We start from the raw sequence: 16818 nt of genomic DNA, 5'->3' as shown, positions 1-16818 counted from the left end.
TTATTAAAACACGACCAGAGTTGGTAAGTGTAACACTTATTAAAATACGGAGGGAGTACATTTGAAATAAGTGAAAATAAGATGAACGGAACAAACCCTTAGGCAACAATCTTGAGAAAAAGAGAAAATTACTAGTATCATAATTTCTCATTTATTTTTCCATAAACAATATTTAAAAAAAAAAATAAATCTAATATATATATTTAAAGGGGAGTTTTTCCCGAGTTTTTAGAGAGCCACGTTGGATCTAATTTTCTCAGCGCGCCATGTAGGATTATAAATCCTAGTAGTAGCCAATTAAATAAGAGATTATTAATTTTTTTTATAATCAAATAATTCAAATGCCACGTAAGCAAAATTGGCGAATTAGATTTTTAAGTTTTAATTAATTAAATGTTATCTTTTAATATTAAGAATTTTATCTAAATATATAACAAATTTTAGCTCATAGAAAAAAAAAAATTCAAACAAACCGTACATCACACAGGCTTATGGCATGTTCTCATTGACTGAACTCAGCTGAACTGAACTGAAATCAGCTGAACTGAACTGAAATGAATATTTTATAAGAGAAGGATATTAGGAACTGAATTGAACTGAACTGAGTTGAGATAAACTGAACTGAACTGAATTTCAACATAATAGAACAGGCCCTTAATCTAGTGAATAAATAAAATAGTGAAAAAAAAAGAATGAAAAAAAGAAAGAATAAACCAATGGAATTAAAAATTTTCTTAAACATTATCCACCAAGACAAGAACAATGCTTTCATTATTCTCTTCCTCACAGACCTCACTCTGTGCATCATCAATGGCGTTGTGTTCCAAAACTCTGACCTCAACCTTCCTCAACTGCAATGGCAATGGCAGCTCAATTAAAAACATCAAAACATCAAAAACTTCAGCTCGTCGTTCACTCACAATCCAAATGATGGCCTCAACAATGGAGTCATACGAAGAGGGTAACCTCGATAGACCCAAATGGACTGGCCAAACCCCTCTTTCTCGTCTTGTTGGTGCTCTTATTTCCTTCAAACCCCTTTATTCTGTCATGAAATTTGGTGCTAGACAAGCCCTTATCAGGTCTACCCTTCTTCTTTCTATTTCCCCTTTAATTTTGAGATAATTGGGTTTTTTTGAGATTAGTTTTTGAGCTTTCAGAAAAATTTATTGATTCTGAATTGTTGTAGACTTGTACAGTATGATAGAAATTTGAATGTGGGTTTTTATTGTTTCACTTGAATTAGTAGAAATTGGTTTGTTTTCAGTGTAGAGAGAGTCACAAAAGGACAATGATATAAACGAAATTTAATCTGAGGTCTTGGGTAACTCCCTCTAGTGGGAGAGGGCAGCTGAATTGTTGCTTTGATTTGTGTACATTGGGTTTTGTGAAATGGTCTTAATTTCTCCTGTTAATTAGATATTTTGCTTACTGCCTGCATATATATTTAGATCAACATAAACATTGGGCCATTCTGTTTAAGTTGTGGGATTTGAAACAGTACAGCTGAGAAAACAGATATACCATGGAGGGAGATGACTAAGGAAATATTGGAATCGGAGGTCTACAAGGAGATGGAGAGCGTTCAGAACCCGAATATTGTATACCCAGATTGTAATTTCTCTTCTCTCTTGTATCTAATTGCAAGGCTTATAATGTGTTTTTTTTGAATCCGAATTAAGTTTAGGTTTGGCTTAACCAATGAGCTTATATGCTTTGCTATTGTACTAATTGTAGTACTAGAAACTTGGTAAGCAAGATGGAAATCATAATGTTGTAATTCTTTAATGGATGAGTGATTTTGTTAGGAAAAAATATTGATTTGTTCGGCTTTTGAAAATTTTAGAATGATGATGTTGGACCATTCACCATTGTGTTGTCATTGCAGATTATTTAAATCCTTTCCATGCTTATGATGAAGGAAACCTGTCATGGCTGGTAATTTGCTAATTTTTGTTGGTATTTTTGTAGTCATGTTTTAGACTTCTACTATATTTATTATGATGCTTTTATTTTTTGTGGAGAATATGTTGGTCATGATTATAAAAGGGTTAGATGTGTGAAAGCATACTATTAACCGCACTAAGATCACTGATAAGCATTGGTTAATTTGTGGGTTGAATTCAAACAAGTCTTATAATGATTATTATCGGTTTGGCCAAGAAATTTCAATTGCACTAGATATCATGGAAATAGACTAGATACGTGAGCCATCTTAAGAAATCAAATATAGGCAGTGAGGCACAAGCTGCACAACATGGGAGACATTAATTTCAATGGCACAAGCTTGCAAACTGATGTTCTTTGCTTCTACGATACAAAACTGCCGAAAACTTATTAGGGAACTTTTCATCGGAACAAATGTTATCCCTGGGATAATGGATTGTTCAAACTTTCTAACCTTTTAAGCATCCAAACTTATATAAAATCTTTGTTCAAATGTGAAATGGTCCAAGAGTGCAATTTATTACTGATTGCATTTGTGAATGTAGGCTGCAGCAGAAGCAGAGCCTGCCACCATGTCAATTACTAGAAGAGCTATACCTGATGCTGCTTCCCTGGATGAAGCAATTGAAATAGTACGTGGGAATTGGCTTCGAGTAATTGAGCAACATCATCTAGAATACTCTGGTAGTAATTCTGTAGTTGCGGACATCGTAGACATAGGATGCTCTGTAGGTTGGAGCACAAGATTTCTGGCCAACAAATTTCCTTCTGCTAATGTCACTGTAAGATTTTGTTCTTATGCAATGTAGATCATGTAAAATGTTTTTTCATCAAGCTTTTTATAGTAGTAAGATAGTTGACAATTGAGTATTGCAGGGGTTGGACTTGTCACCTTATTTTTTGGCTGTTGCTCAATACAAAGAGAAAAATGGATCATCAAGTGGAAAATGTATAAAGTGGGTTCATGCAAATGGTGAAGATACGGGTTTGCCGGCCAAGTCATTTGACATTGTCTCAATTGCTTATGTTGTATGTGTCACCTAAACTTCTTACTCTAATCCATGTGAATCTGTGATAGTAAGAGTCTGTGACTGATGCCTTTGATCTCTATCTAAACCTCTCTTCCCATTGCTTTCTTTTGATTAGTGCAAGCAAAAATTACCGAAATTTACAATTCAACTATGTGTAGTGTACGCAGTCTCATGTTACTTTTTGCTGATTTTCTCATCCTATATTTATGTTGTGTTTTGTAGTCATAAACTAAGTCAACAATAAGATATAAATGTGAGAGATGCATTACTAGCAGCAGGCTTCACAGTCATCAACTGTAAAGGAGTATGTTGTCGTATAACCTTAATAATTGAACACTTAAAAACTAGTATGGCATAAAAGTCTGTAACTCGGTAATTTAAGACTCCAACAAAGCTAACCAAATACTGTGGTTTGTTGGTCTCTGGTTAAATAAAGTTGTATCTTGAAAAATGTTGTCCATATACATGTTCATTGAAGTCTTCTAGAACTTAGAAATAGTTATTTTTTTTAAGTTGACAGAGTATTCACTAATTTTCTGCTCATACACCCAGCTTCATGAATGTCCAGCAAAAGCAACAGTTAATTTGGTGAAGGAAGCATTCAGGCTTCTTAGACCCGGGGGCACCATTGCTATCACAGATAATTCAGTAAGTTATACAATAATCTCTTATCAACTTTTTGCGCCACTGCTATGGCTTTGTAATACTAACATTTTCTTATTTTTTCCTCATCTGGCAGCCCAAGTCAAAGAAACTTCAGGTAAAACATCTAACCTGCATCTAGTTCTGTTGCTCAATTAATGCACAAACTAGATATTTTTGACTTAATCTAACAAGATCCCACATAACTAGGTTAATTCTTGAAAATCAATATGAAATCACAGTCGAAGTTAATGAACATTGACTCCAAAAAAGGAAACAGAGCAAACAATTATAGTACTCCATATATAACAAATGATTCCCCAATTGGAAAGTAGTTCAGTGGCATAAAATTATACTTCATATTCTTTTCATCATTTATGCAAGTTATCAGTAGCTGAATCAGTAGCTGAATAGCAAAGTAGTAGTAATTTTCATTATCATGATGAATTCAAGTCTAACAACACATCTCAAATTCTCAATTCCTTCCGGTATCTAATAGAAAAGGGCTCTGGCGCAGCTGATCATTCTCTAGAACTCATTGTTATCACTGCAGTTTAAACTTAATGGCTTGTTGGTTTCATTTCAGGAACTGTCTCCAGTACTATTTACGTTAATGAAGAGCACGGAACCATTTCTTGATGAATATTACCTGCTTGATTTGGAATCTGCGTTGAGGGAAGCTGGATTTATTCATGTTCATACAATTCTTACTGATCCCAGGCATAGGACAGTCACAGCAACAGTTCCACGCTAAGTTTCCACATTGAAGGCAGCATATATTATATATATTCAGTAACATAACGGCATTATGACCCAAAACCAACTGTAGGAAAGCAACTGTAAAAGATAAGGTTGGTTCATCGATGGCCTATATATTCCATTTTTTTAGGACATTTATTGCATGTAGCATGTGTAAATTATGAGCAACTTTGTTTGTTACTCCGTATAAATTAAAAAGATCATCGAAAGGAAAATTTGTCAAAAATGATCTTTAATGTTGATAATTGTGGCACTTTTGGACCTTAAATGCATTATTTTGTTGTTGACTAAGGCTTTTGCTATGAATCGGCCGTTGACTACCATTTTGTGACGTTGACTGTCACTTTCTAACATTGACCGTTTACACGTGTTTTCATCAAAAGCTCCGATTTTCCACTTTCTCTTCTCAACCACTATTTCCACCATCTTGCCACCATTCCACCACAAAGTCACCAGCCTATCACTTTTCGGCTTGGGTAGTGACTTCTATAGGGTAGTTGGGCAATGTAATGTTTGAGGAGGAGAAAGAACAAGGTAAAGAAGGAAAAATCGAGAGAAAAAGAGTAGCTTGAGGAGAGTGGCTAAGGACGAGGTGGATGCAGGATGGTGGCGTTCACTGTTTAGGTAAGATTTAATCATTCAAATGGTCAACTTTTGACCACTTCTTATTATACCTGACATCGCATCTGATGCATCATCTCACGCCCAGCGCGACATACTATGTCTAACGTGACAATTATCGCCTTGGTGGATACAAATTCTAAAATAGACCTGGTCTACATTAAGTTTATTGTAGACCAACTACTGTCACGTGAGCTTTCTACAAGCAATTACTTTTCGTTGTTTCCCTCGCTTCATTACTCTCATCTTAGCTCTACCAATTTTACTCTGCCCCATTTTCTCTCTCTACCATCTGCTTTTTTTTCACTTCAATGATCGAATTACTCTCTATATGCACACTTTCAAGCTCTGTGATCTTCTTCTTCAATGGTGAAACGCAAGGTGGTGGAACGCTTCTTAGAGCGCGAGGAAGTGGAACACAAAATCGTGGTAAAATCTCTTTCTTCACCTTGATTTTTCAACTTTCTAAGCTTTTTAAGGCTTTTTTTTTGCTTGAATTTTTGTTCATTAAAAACGAATTAGGGTTTCAATTTGTTCAATCCATGTATAATTATAATTATAATTAAATTGAATTTCGTTATTTTATTTTTTTAATTAGTTATTTGATTTAGGTAATTAGGGTTTTGATTAAATTTATCAGAAGGTGTTTGTGGTGGCTGAGTTGGGCGAGTGAGGCGAGGGTGTGGTTGGCGCGAGTTAAAAGTCTAGGTTTAAGTGAAGTTTGTAAGGGAGTATAAGATGTATAATGTTGTTGTTGGTGCGACTTCGATTTTCGAAGGAATTTATTATCGTAGTAGTTGTCTGCCTCCTGCTTCTGGCAATGTCAAGATTAATTCTAATAAAGCTTTAATGGAAGGTGTGGGTGTGGGGCTTGAGGCTGTTGGTAGGAACAGCGAAGGGGAGTTGTTGGCTGTTAAACTTGATGGAGAATGAGAAAAAATCTTACAAAATTATCTAATTTGCACAACCTCTCCTCCTACTAATACCAAATTCCTCTAGTGTACCAAATTATATAAGAGTTTTATGTTGCGGAAATGCACAACTCAGGTAGCATTGACGCTAAAATATTATACAGCTCATTTCACATATCAGAGTAAAATCTTCCTTTTACACCCTGTTCCACATATGTGATGGTTGCGAGAATGCGAGGTTCGAAATGCTAGCTTGAAATCTGAGTTATGTGAAAATCAAGCTCATATGTGATGCTTGAATGTTTGTAATGCTATCAAGGAGACGAAATGGCCGTTGATGATATTATACTTGCAGGAGAGCAATGTGAGTGTTTTTCTTTTAATCATGTTAGACAAAATGGCAATGTGGTTGCGAGTTTCCTGCTAATGATGTAGAACAATCCTTTGCAAACTCTTTCCCAAAGGCTTTTAGCTTTTGTGGATTTAGACTCTGGTTGATTTAATAATATTGCTTCCATGTTTTCCCCTAAAAAAAAAGCTTTATGGGCATGATATATAAGTGACAAAAGTGTAAGTTGGGTTAGTTTAATCCATTAATTCTACTTAATTAGTTTGGTTAGTTGTAGATTTAGTTTGATAAGCTTGTATGAGTTTTGTCATGCTATATCTTGTTCTTCTTTAAATTAGTGAAAATTGTTCACTTTAATTTAAAAGCCTATTAGCTCAATTGGTAGAGCATTGTGCAACTGCTCAATGATGTAGGTTCGAATCCTGCATAGGCTATGAAAAGCTGATTATCATTAAAGGGTGACTTCATTTAAATAAAGGTTCGAATCATAACAATAGTGACTGTATAAATTGGTCAGTACATGTGTAAATATGGGTTATTATGTTAGTTTAAATAAGATTCACTATATGTAAAAATAGGGCAGCTATGACTGTATTTAAATAAAGGTCATTATATGTGTAAATATGCTTTGATTATGTTTAAATAGGAATCACCATGCATGAAAATAGTATTACTACAAAAAATAACTATATTCAAATATGATTATTACATATAAGAAAAAGGTCACTATATTCAAATAGGAGTTACTACATGTAAAAAAAATATCACTATATTCAAATAGGGGTTACTAAATGTAAAAAAAAGGTCACTATATTCAAATTCTACATGTAACTAAAAAATCACTATATTCAAATAGGGGTTACTAAATGTAAAAAAAAAGGTCACTAAATTCAAATTCTACATGTAAATAAAAAATCACTATATTCAAATAGGGGTTACTTCATGTAAAAAAAAAAAAAGGTCACTATACTCAAATACTACATGTAATAAAAAAAAAAAAAAAAGGGTCATTATATTCAAATAGGGATTACTACAAGTAAAATAAAGGTCACTATATTAAAATAGGGGTTAATTACTACATGTAATAAAAAGCCACTATATTCAATTAGGGGTTAATACCATGTAAAAAAAAGGTCACTATATTCAATTAGGGGTTACTACATGTAAAAAAAAGGTCACTATATTCAAATAAGGGTTACTACATGTAAAGGGTCACTATATTCAAAACTAACCTATTTGTTAAAATGGGTCACTAACTCACTATATGTCTAAATCTTATTAGCCTATGTAGGACTTGAACCTACATCCTCTGTGCCAATAAAAATATACACAGTGCTCGACCAATTGAGCTAATAGGCTTATAGAGTTTTTAACTATATATGATTCTCCTAATCCTACAATGCTTTATTATAAAGGCTGAGACATAACTCGTTCTACAACATTATGTATTTAACTTTCACAAAAACAATCATTTGAAAACTGAGACATATAGCAATATATAGTTTTTTTTTTTTGTTTTTAACACAACAAAGGTTGGAGCTATGGAAACCATTACAACATTAGAAATGTTTGAGCAAAATAAGATACTAATGGAGAAGCGAAAAGAGTACATAGCCAACACCACCTACTATAGTGATCCCAACTATCCAAAATATTAGAAGCTAAATAAGTTTTATCAAAAGCAAAAGAGAGATAATACCAAGTCATAAGCCTAAGCATGTGAGAGTTAGTTGGCATTGAAGACAGCCATCTACTATATAGCTGATTGTGGAAACTCAATCAACTAGCTATATGTATAGTGACCCTTATAATAATATAGCAACCTTTCTCATACACTAATGTCATTATAGCCATAGTGACCTTTATTTAAGCATGTTGCTAGCCTCATCCCTCTATACTTCCATTTCACATGCCTTCAAAAGGGTTAAACCGGCCGTAAACCATATAAACCCTAATTTTATTTCTTTAATTTTTTAAAATCATTCCCATTATCTTTTCCACACCAAACTTCACTACTAACGTTGGACAATGAATAAATAAAAAAATAACACAAATCAAAATTCTACTCACAATGTAATTTATGTAATTTTCCATAAGCTACATAAAATTACCAGAATTAAGTAACTAACACCATCATCAATCATTTAAACCTCAGATTATACACAAATGAAACCAAAATTGATCAAGAAAGTTTTAATTGATTAACGTTTTAGAATAATTAAAAGCCCTAAGTAGAGAAAAACAGATTGATTTGGGAAGAATTAAATCGAATTAAAAACCTAATCAATTTTTATTCATGATATTTGCAGAAAATCAAAATAAAGAGTAATTGATACCTTCATTGTTACTTGTGTTTGATTCCGATTCAAAAACCGACAATTGCAGCAGAATTTCTCAATTGATGAATTTGCATCATAATTTCGGTGACGATGTTCGCAGAGGAGAGAGAATATAGTTCATTTTTTTTAACGAAGGAATACTGGATTAGAAGGGGTTTTGTTATAATTGGGCTTGATAGGTGTGGGCTGGGTTATTTTCTTCAAACAACAACACGTGAGGACATAAGGTCCACAATAAATTTATTGTGGACCAGGTCCACCCAAGAATTTTTGCTTTGTGGATTTCACATTCTTTCTTTTGGACCTAATACCCCTTTTAATTCTCTAGTTTTTAGACATGCATGCACATTAAATTTTAAATCTAGTTAGATATCGAGATGTTGGCACATATCTTGGTTTTTTTTCTTCATAATATTCTTACTAACTAAAATTATTGAGCGGACTTAATCACACTACAATATAAACACTTACAATCAACATTAATTGAGATTTTGTTTCAAAAAGAAAAAAAAAATTGAGATTTTGATACTAAAGTAAGATCTCATTTGATAGTATTATTTTTTATATGACTATTCAAGAATTGTCTTCCAACTAGTTTTGATCACTGTTCGATGGTTCATGCCTATAATAAGTAAATTAGGTAATAATTCATAGGGTATGTTATATTTTTAATTCATTTTGACAATATAGTTTTACTTTCTCCTTATTTAACTCTTTTACTTTTACACGATGTTATTTTAGATGTACATTAATTTTGTTGTATTCATCAAGGGCGAAGCCACAAGGGGGGCCTGGGGGGGCCTGGCCCCCACGGCCCAACTTTGTGGGTTAGAATTTAACTTTGGCCCCTTACAAGATTTTGGATATACACAAAACATTTCACAGTTAAATAGTAGTATGGCGTTTGGCATAGCGGTGCTTTGCCCTCATGTTTTAACTTTCAAACCCCGTGACACTAAGTTCGATCCTCATTATCATTAACTTTTCATTTTTTTTAACTCTTGCTGAGATGGTGCTTGGTGGCGGGCTGTAAGCCTGTAAACTAGATTCTTTCTTATTTGATAAAGTAAAAAAAAGAGGCCCAAGTAAACTAGATTAATTAATATATATTTTATAATTAAACTACAACAATTCTAATCATTTTTTTACTGTTTTACTGTTAAGGACTATTTGCTTACATTACATTAAATTTGATATTTACTAAACTTTGAGTGTGATCCTAAATTACTACTACGTCTTGCCTTGAAAAACAAACAAACAAACAAACTATATAGTAAATAAATGTATAATTATCATCCCAATAAGTGCGAGAAAAAAAGATAATACTCCGTAATACCTATTATAGACTATAATCAATTTAACATACTAACCGCCCCCCATAACTTTATAATCCTGGCTTCGCCCCTGGTATTCATATTATATTATATTATATCTTGTTCATTGTATTCCCTATTACTATATACTAAGGGGTACGTTGTATCATCTTTATTAATTTTGTTAAATTAGATATCTTAATTTTAATCATGTCTAATAAGTTATTTTAGACAACTGGTTCAGATCAAATCATTGCATTGTATAATTGAAGTGATCAATGATTAGTATTATTTGCCTATGTGTCCTAATTTTGTAGCTCTTATGTGATTTCTAGGTTTATTGAAACGGTATATGTTGTATATACTGTTATTGGAATACAATTTTTTTGTGACTTGCACGATCCCATAAGTCCGATTATGCTTGAAGCGGCTTGATTTATCCTAACTTCACAATCAAAGACGAGCAAGGGTCGAGCCATGTAAGCCCACATGTTGTATCAAAGTCTCTTGTGCTCAAGCAAGCCATGTCTTAAATGTGCCAAAAAAACCCGTGTTGTGCCGGCTCGCTCATGCATAGCCCAACCCACGCACCATGTTGTGCCATAATGCTATGCATATAGGCCTTTAATTAGTTTTTATGTATTTGGTAAATTGGTTTAAAATACAGGTCATCGTAAAAGTGCTCGTTCTCATGCTGGCCATGTGCCAATCTTTTGGAAACGATGTTCATGCAGAACCCATGAATTGCCGACATACTTCTTATGTTATGCTCGATATGATTATATTCATGTTGTGACTTATCGTCTTATAGACCCACATGCTAGGCCCAGTCCAATTTTACGGGTTTTGGGCAAGCATTTTCATCCTGATCTGTAGCCCAACCCGACATAATAGCCATATTTTCTATATAAGGCCCAACCAAACCCGCCCCGCCCCACCCCGCCCTGCCCTGCCACATGATCACCTTTATCTCATGCCGGCTCAGCCCAGCCCGGTCTGGTCCATGCCCACCTGAATCACCAATGACCCCTGAGCTAACAATTGACATTTCCCAAGCAACAACTAGGAAGAGAAGAACGGAAAATTTCAGCGACTCTTCCTGAAATCCCCTTCAACCTCCTTACCAAAAACCCCATCACAAAATCAGAAATCAGAATTTTGAATCACTATCATCTTCTTTCTCAGCTTTAGACAGTAAAAATGGAGACGGACAAAACCTCATCAAATGGTAAACAAAAAGTTGATGAGACCGAAGAAGAAGACGACCCAATTGAGCTTGTCCTCTTTCATGTCCCTGAATGCTATGTCTACATCGTAATATCCCTCTTTCTTCTATCTGATTTCAATTTCTCTCTCAATTTCTTTCCATTTTATTTGATTTGGGAGTTGGGTTTCTTGTATTGTATTAAAGATTGAATTTTTTGGAACCATCTTTAATAAACTGGTATGTAAATGTAGATGTTGTGGAAGAAAATGGAACAGTTGATTAATGCATATTACTGTTTTGCTGATAATGGATTAGTGGGGTTTTTGATTAGTTTTTGGTTTTTTGGGTTATGATCTTTGAGCTTTAGTTGTGTAATTTAATTTTGTTGGGTTAATTTCTTGATTTTTGGGTTGTGTAATCTGTAATGTTTTTGAATTCTTTGATTAGCTTGGTTTTAAGTGTTAGATGTGTTATCTCACTGTGGATTGAGGTGGATTTTGTCGATCTTGGGTTTATGAAATTTTAGATATAAAATCCATCTGCCTTAATTAGTGTGCTTTAAATCGTGGTGATGTCAAGCTACATTTCAGTGGGAACTCCTCTATTGTTTTGTCATTGTAATTGATTTTAACCACCAAGTTCGGCATAGATTGGTGTGGTTCGTATCACAATCTGAAATTTAGTGTTTTATTTCTGAGAAAAAGACTTTCTTTTGTAATTTCAAAGATTCTGTTTTCGGTGAATTGCTTTGTGGTTTTGTGTACCTTATATTTCCCAATGAAGGTTTCGGTTTTATTGCCGATTGTCATAACATGTAGTTATGATCTTAGTCATGATTGATTTTCTTACTGTATGGCCAATTTAATCCTAAATTGAAATGAACACAATTTCTTTGAGGATCTTGTCTGTTATGTATATCGTTTAAGGCCTTCTTATTTTGCTTTTGTGTTCTGCAGATACCCCCAAGGAAAACTGCTGCCTCATACAGGTATTTTTTCGTGCATTCAATTTTTGGATTCAATGCTAAATTATTGAGATTTCTGCCTGTACATATTTTCTTCATATTGACATAATTTCATCCAAAATTTGTCTTAAAATTTCACTGTTATCCTGAATTTAATTTACAGTTACCGTTACAATGCTTAAGTGACAAAATAAATACTATGAAAATATGAAATACAACTAGTGCCTTTGTTGAACCTCAGCTGTTTAGTAAGGAATCATGAAAGCATTTGTTTCAGATGGTCATGAGTTCATGACTCATGTCCTTTAGTAGATTCTCAGTGTAGAGTGGTTTTTGGGTTTGAATGAATGCCGATGAAGTTTTTTACACGAAGGTTTAACCATTTAAGGATAGCTGTATGGTGCTGAACCACAAGAAAAAAAGGCCTATAACCATAGGTTTATGAACTTCTACTTTGCATTTTCCATAGGTCAACCATTCCTGAGATTCACATCTCTACTAATATTAATCTAGGATGTTTGTGTGGAGGCTTTAGTTCTGTCTTCAATGCATTCCGATGCAGCCTTTTGTTCCTTTTGGTTAATGTCAAAAAGTGCGCCTAGGCACTGAGGCAGAAGGAAAAATTGGCCATGTAACTTTTTTGGTTTTGGTGAGGCACACTAGAGGTATGCCTACTGTATTCTTTAAGGCACACTGTGTCGCAGCTTGAGTCACACATTTTTTTTTTCTAGTTTACTTTATTTAAGTGCGCCTCAGTTCAATGGGATGCACCGATAGGCAGGAAAACCTTATCGCCTTGGAGCATCTTGTGCCTATGTAATATTTGTTGATGTTCGAAGCCTCTGAAACTGTTTCTTTTGCCAATCATACTTTATTTCTTTTGGTAAAAAAAATTTGGGGTAGACAATAGAAACACAGCTGAAAAATGTTAGTCTCTTGATCCACCTTTTGGCTCAAATCCTTTAGGAATTGAGTTTGTGGTAATAAGCTAGGCTGAAGGCCTTTGATGATATGGAGGCTGCTTACATATATTCGTCAGGGAACATAAGCATGTGGTAGACAGAGTATCTGTGAAGAGTTAAATTAATTTTTTTAAGACATTTATGTTTGGCAATCATAATGGGTAATTGAAATTGAGAGCCAGAAATTTATCTAGTTTGTCATAAAACAGTGTGCATCATAGTTGTTTCTTGAATTTTGCTTTATCAATCTTTTGTGAGCTTGTCAATATTTACCAACTCATTCAGTAATCATTAGTTTGATGTGTCCTATGGGCTATGGGCTATGGCCCCTATCCTCTGCTAAGGAACTTTTCGAATTTAGAGCATGTCCACTAGGCAGTGTCAATTTTTATGTAGTTCTGTTAGTGAGTACACCTGCATGACACTTCTACCTTTGAAATTGGCAGTGAGCTCTGTTTTCTCAATTGGGCGATTATACGGTTATACCCATAGTGACATGGATGAATACCTCGGATTTGGTTTGGTTTGGGTGCCAAACTGCACCACACCAGACCGTTAACACACCTACTTGTTCTTCAACAAGATAACTTCGTCTGAGAAACAAGAGAACAATATATAGAATTTATTCTTTAGCCATGAATAGTTGATCAAAGCCTCCATGCAAGTTTTAACTCTCTTGCGTTTTCAGTGATACTCAAATCTTATTGCTATTAGCCTCTTCTCAAGACTTGACTAATTAAGGTTAGATTTATGTACGAATGTACACTTGAATTTCATAAGACCTTTTTTGCAGCAGGATCTATGCTAAGTGTTCCTGCTGTTAGTCTTGCTGCTAGCATTAGCAGTAGCTACTTGCTGAGCTGGAAGGCCTTCAACTATTGATCCTGCACAGATTTGAAAATTTCCAGCTCAAATAGTGGAGTTCCAAACAATGTGGGAAGCACGAAAGCCATTTGCTATAAACCCAGCTTATGGGCTGGTGTTAAATAGCAAAATCAAGATTTCTCATGTGCTGTAGAATATGAAGTGGTGCACAGTGAGTTTATATTACTGCCTAATGCCATGAGCGATGACATACCAGTTATGTGCCCTATTGAATTTTGCTCAAGTTATCACTTAAACAAACCCTTCCTTCCGTTACCTTGATTTTTTTTTTTAATTTTTGTTTATTTAAGGTTCTATTACAGTTCTTGATTAGATAGGGCCATCTGTAGGCGATTAAAGGCAAAATGGCGAATAGAAAGAGTTTCTGAATCCAAAATGAGAATAAGCTTTTCTATCTCTTAATCTAGCCACTGCTACAATATTCTACCTAGTGAATGCCTTTAGCTTTTCTTTTTCCTTCTCTGCTTCCTGCTTTGCCAGTCCATCTATAATAGCTTTTGAGTCTGCTTCTTTGACTGATTTTAGTATTTCACAAAGTAGAAGCTCGTGACGAGCATCTATACCTGATATCTGCAAATATAAACATTATTGGCCATTTTGTAAGATCCTTTTAGTATTTGCGGTATCTTGCATATTAACTCAATAGGTGCTGTCAAGAGTCAAGACATTGCAAATAGCTGCTCCGAACTTTTCAAGCCTATATTAATAATTGCAGCTAGACTTTATTGCTGAATTACTCTAAGTCAGTCAGAATATTCATTAGCTGAGTATCTGCATGTGAAAAGTTAAAGAAGCTACAGTTCAAGCTTTATGGTCTTTTATTTCATGATCACCTGGTAGTCATGGGCCATGTGATTATCTTTATCTGTCAAATTTTATAATGCCCTTGATGAGAGCCATCATCAGAGCATTCACTTTGAACTTTGAAGGACGCTAATGTGTAAATAGAAGCTTATTTTACCAGTATTGCCGAAAGTTCAAATATTCATGGAAGGTGGCAGATAGTCTGGTTAGAATTTAAGGTCTGACCACTGATTTAACTCTGTATTCTCTCATACATTTAACCATTAAAATGTCAAGAGTGCACCCAGTAATGATGATCTAATCCTTGTTGATGATGATTCCATGAAATTTGTTGCTCGTCAGTTCTGCTGAGAATATGTTTTTTATCAGTGATGATTTTAGCCTTACTTTGTGTTTAATTTTAGAGCTGATGAATGGGATGTAAATAAATGGGCATGGGAAGGAGTCTTGAAAGTTATTAGCAAAGGAGAGGAGTGCATAATCAGACTAGAGGATAAGTCAACAGGTAAAAATTTACTATTCAACAGTATATGTGGTGGATAAGTGTTCTATCGTAAATTGGACCTGCGTTGGTTGGGATATGTACTTGTTACCTTTTGTTCAGCATTTTCATTTTTCTTGAATTGGTTCAGGTGAATTATATGCTCGGGCTTTTTTGAGGAAAGGAGAGCAACATCCTGTGGAGCCTGTAATTGATAGTAGCAGGTTTGCTATATTTTGTTTTGCACATAGGCGCATAACCTTATTTGCCTATTCAGTTAAAAAAAAAAAAACTTGTCTGACTTCTTAGTTTCTTTTTCCTTATGCAGGTACTTTGTGCTCCGAATAGAAGAGAACATAGGTGAGCGGCTAAAATTCTCTTGCTTATGATTAAATTATTTGACAATACTATATTATTCTCTAATGGACGCAGCTCTCTTTTAAAGAAGTTACATGCAAAAAGCACAAAGAACCACTGATTTATTCATCATTCACTTTAAAACTGCAATTATATATTAATTAGATTTGTTTATCCAGGTGGTCGCCTTCGACATGCTTTTGTTGGGATAGGGTTTCGAGAGAGAACTGAAGCTTATGACTTCCAAGCTGCTCTGCATGATCACATGAAGTAATTTCTTGCACTGCATATTTACTTTCTTTAATAGTCACAACCAAACATATGCACAATAATCCCCTGGTTGAATAACAACACTGAGATGCATGTTGTCTGCAAAAGATTTACCTGATTGAACTGAAGCTTTTAAACCTATGAATTTAGGTATCTAGATAAGAAGAAAACTGCTGAAGAAATGGAGTACCAGTTCCAGAATTCTTCAACGGTTGATTACAGTTTGAAAGATGGAGAGACCCTTGTTCTTCAGCTGAAAAATGTACGTTCGTCAGTTATTTTTTGTTTCTTCATTAAATTGTTTGGTACTCATGTCATTAATAAACTTGTTATTGTCAGAAACCTGGTGGCAATATAAAGCTGAAATCTGTCGAACAGGGTGTGAACAACCTTTCAATTACGGAAAAAAGTAAACCTATAGAGCCTGCCCTTACTATTAAACCTCCTCCTCCTCCTCCAGCGACTCTGTCACCAACTACTTCTCCTAAAACACCTAGATCTCCCAAGTCTAACCCTGATAAAAATTTCGAAGTAGAGAAAGAAGATCCCAGCAAAGAGCAGCCTCAACCTGATTTAAAATCGAAGGACTCTAAAAGTTCAGAAGATGTAGCAGATGATGACTTTGGGGATTTTCAGGCTGCTGACTGATTTTGTTATCATGTAAAAACTTCTGTTTATAATCAGTATAATTGTTTCGACCCAGTTTGGTGTATTATGTATATGATGTTGTGTTCCACAGACAAATCTCACAAACTCCATATGAACTTTTTCATACATACTTCTCTGCCTGGCAGGGAAACGAAAGTGATGTGTCATGAGAGTCGCATATAGAGTTGTTGATAAGACTTTTCTGCTGGGTGTTACATTGTGAATTTCTTGTTCATGCAGCTGTTTGTATAAATTAAATCCATTCTTTGTCTTCGCTACCCATTTCATAGATACAGATCTAAAAGATTGATGAACTGTCAAGAAACTT

At 34.6% G+C, this 16818-nt stretch overlaps 1 protein-coding gene across 1 annotated transcript; it reads left to right on the top strand.

Annotated features, from left to right (window-relative positions):
• Positions 1-723: 723 nt before the first annotated feature.
• On the top strand, positions 724-16768 carry LOC145619782 (uncharacterized). Its single transcript, XM_081674477.1, has 16 exons — positions 724-1082; positions 1502-1614; positions 1889-1938; positions 2493-2729; positions 2824-2976; positions 3531-3626; positions 3718-3738; positions 4207-4362; positions 11104-11226; positions 12076-12107; positions 15139-15239; positions 15367-15439; positions 15544-15575; positions 15752-15842; positions 15993-16104; positions 16182-16768. The coding sequence occupies exons 1-16, from the start codon at positions 763-765 to the stop codon at positions 16488-16490; spliced, it is 2019 nt and encodes a 672-aa protein (XP_081530603.1). The 5' UTR covers positions 724-762; the 3' UTR covers positions 16491-16768.
• The last annotated feature ends 50 nt before the right edge of the window (positions 16769-16818 follow it).

The sequence above is a fragment of the Chenopodium album genome, chromosome 27, assembly GCF_948465745.1.
Source record: "Chenopodium album chromosome 27, dcCheAlbu1.1, whole genome shotgun sequence".
Lineage (NCBI taxonomy): Eukaryota > Viridiplantae > Streptophyta > Magnoliopsida > Caryophyllales > Amaranthaceae > Chenopodium > Chenopodium album.
This window is presented reverse-complemented; position numbering and strand designations above follow the sequence as displayed.

What these genes read in the sequence shown, in the direction of transcription:
- LOC145619782 (XM_081674477.1), top strand. Translation starts at nt 763, where the DNA reads ATGCTTTCATTATTCTCTTCCTCACAGACCTCACTCTGTGCATCATCA. An exon ending in TTGTCTCAATTGCTTATGTT is followed by an intron (nt 2,977 to 3,530) that starts GTATGTGTCACC and finishes TCATACACCCAG; the next exon opens with CTTCATGAATGTCCAGCAAA. An exon ending in GCTCTGCATGATCACATGAA is followed by an intron (nt 15,843 to 15,992) that starts GTAATTTCTTGC and finishes CTATGAATTTAG; the next exon opens with GTATCTAGATAAGAAGAAAA.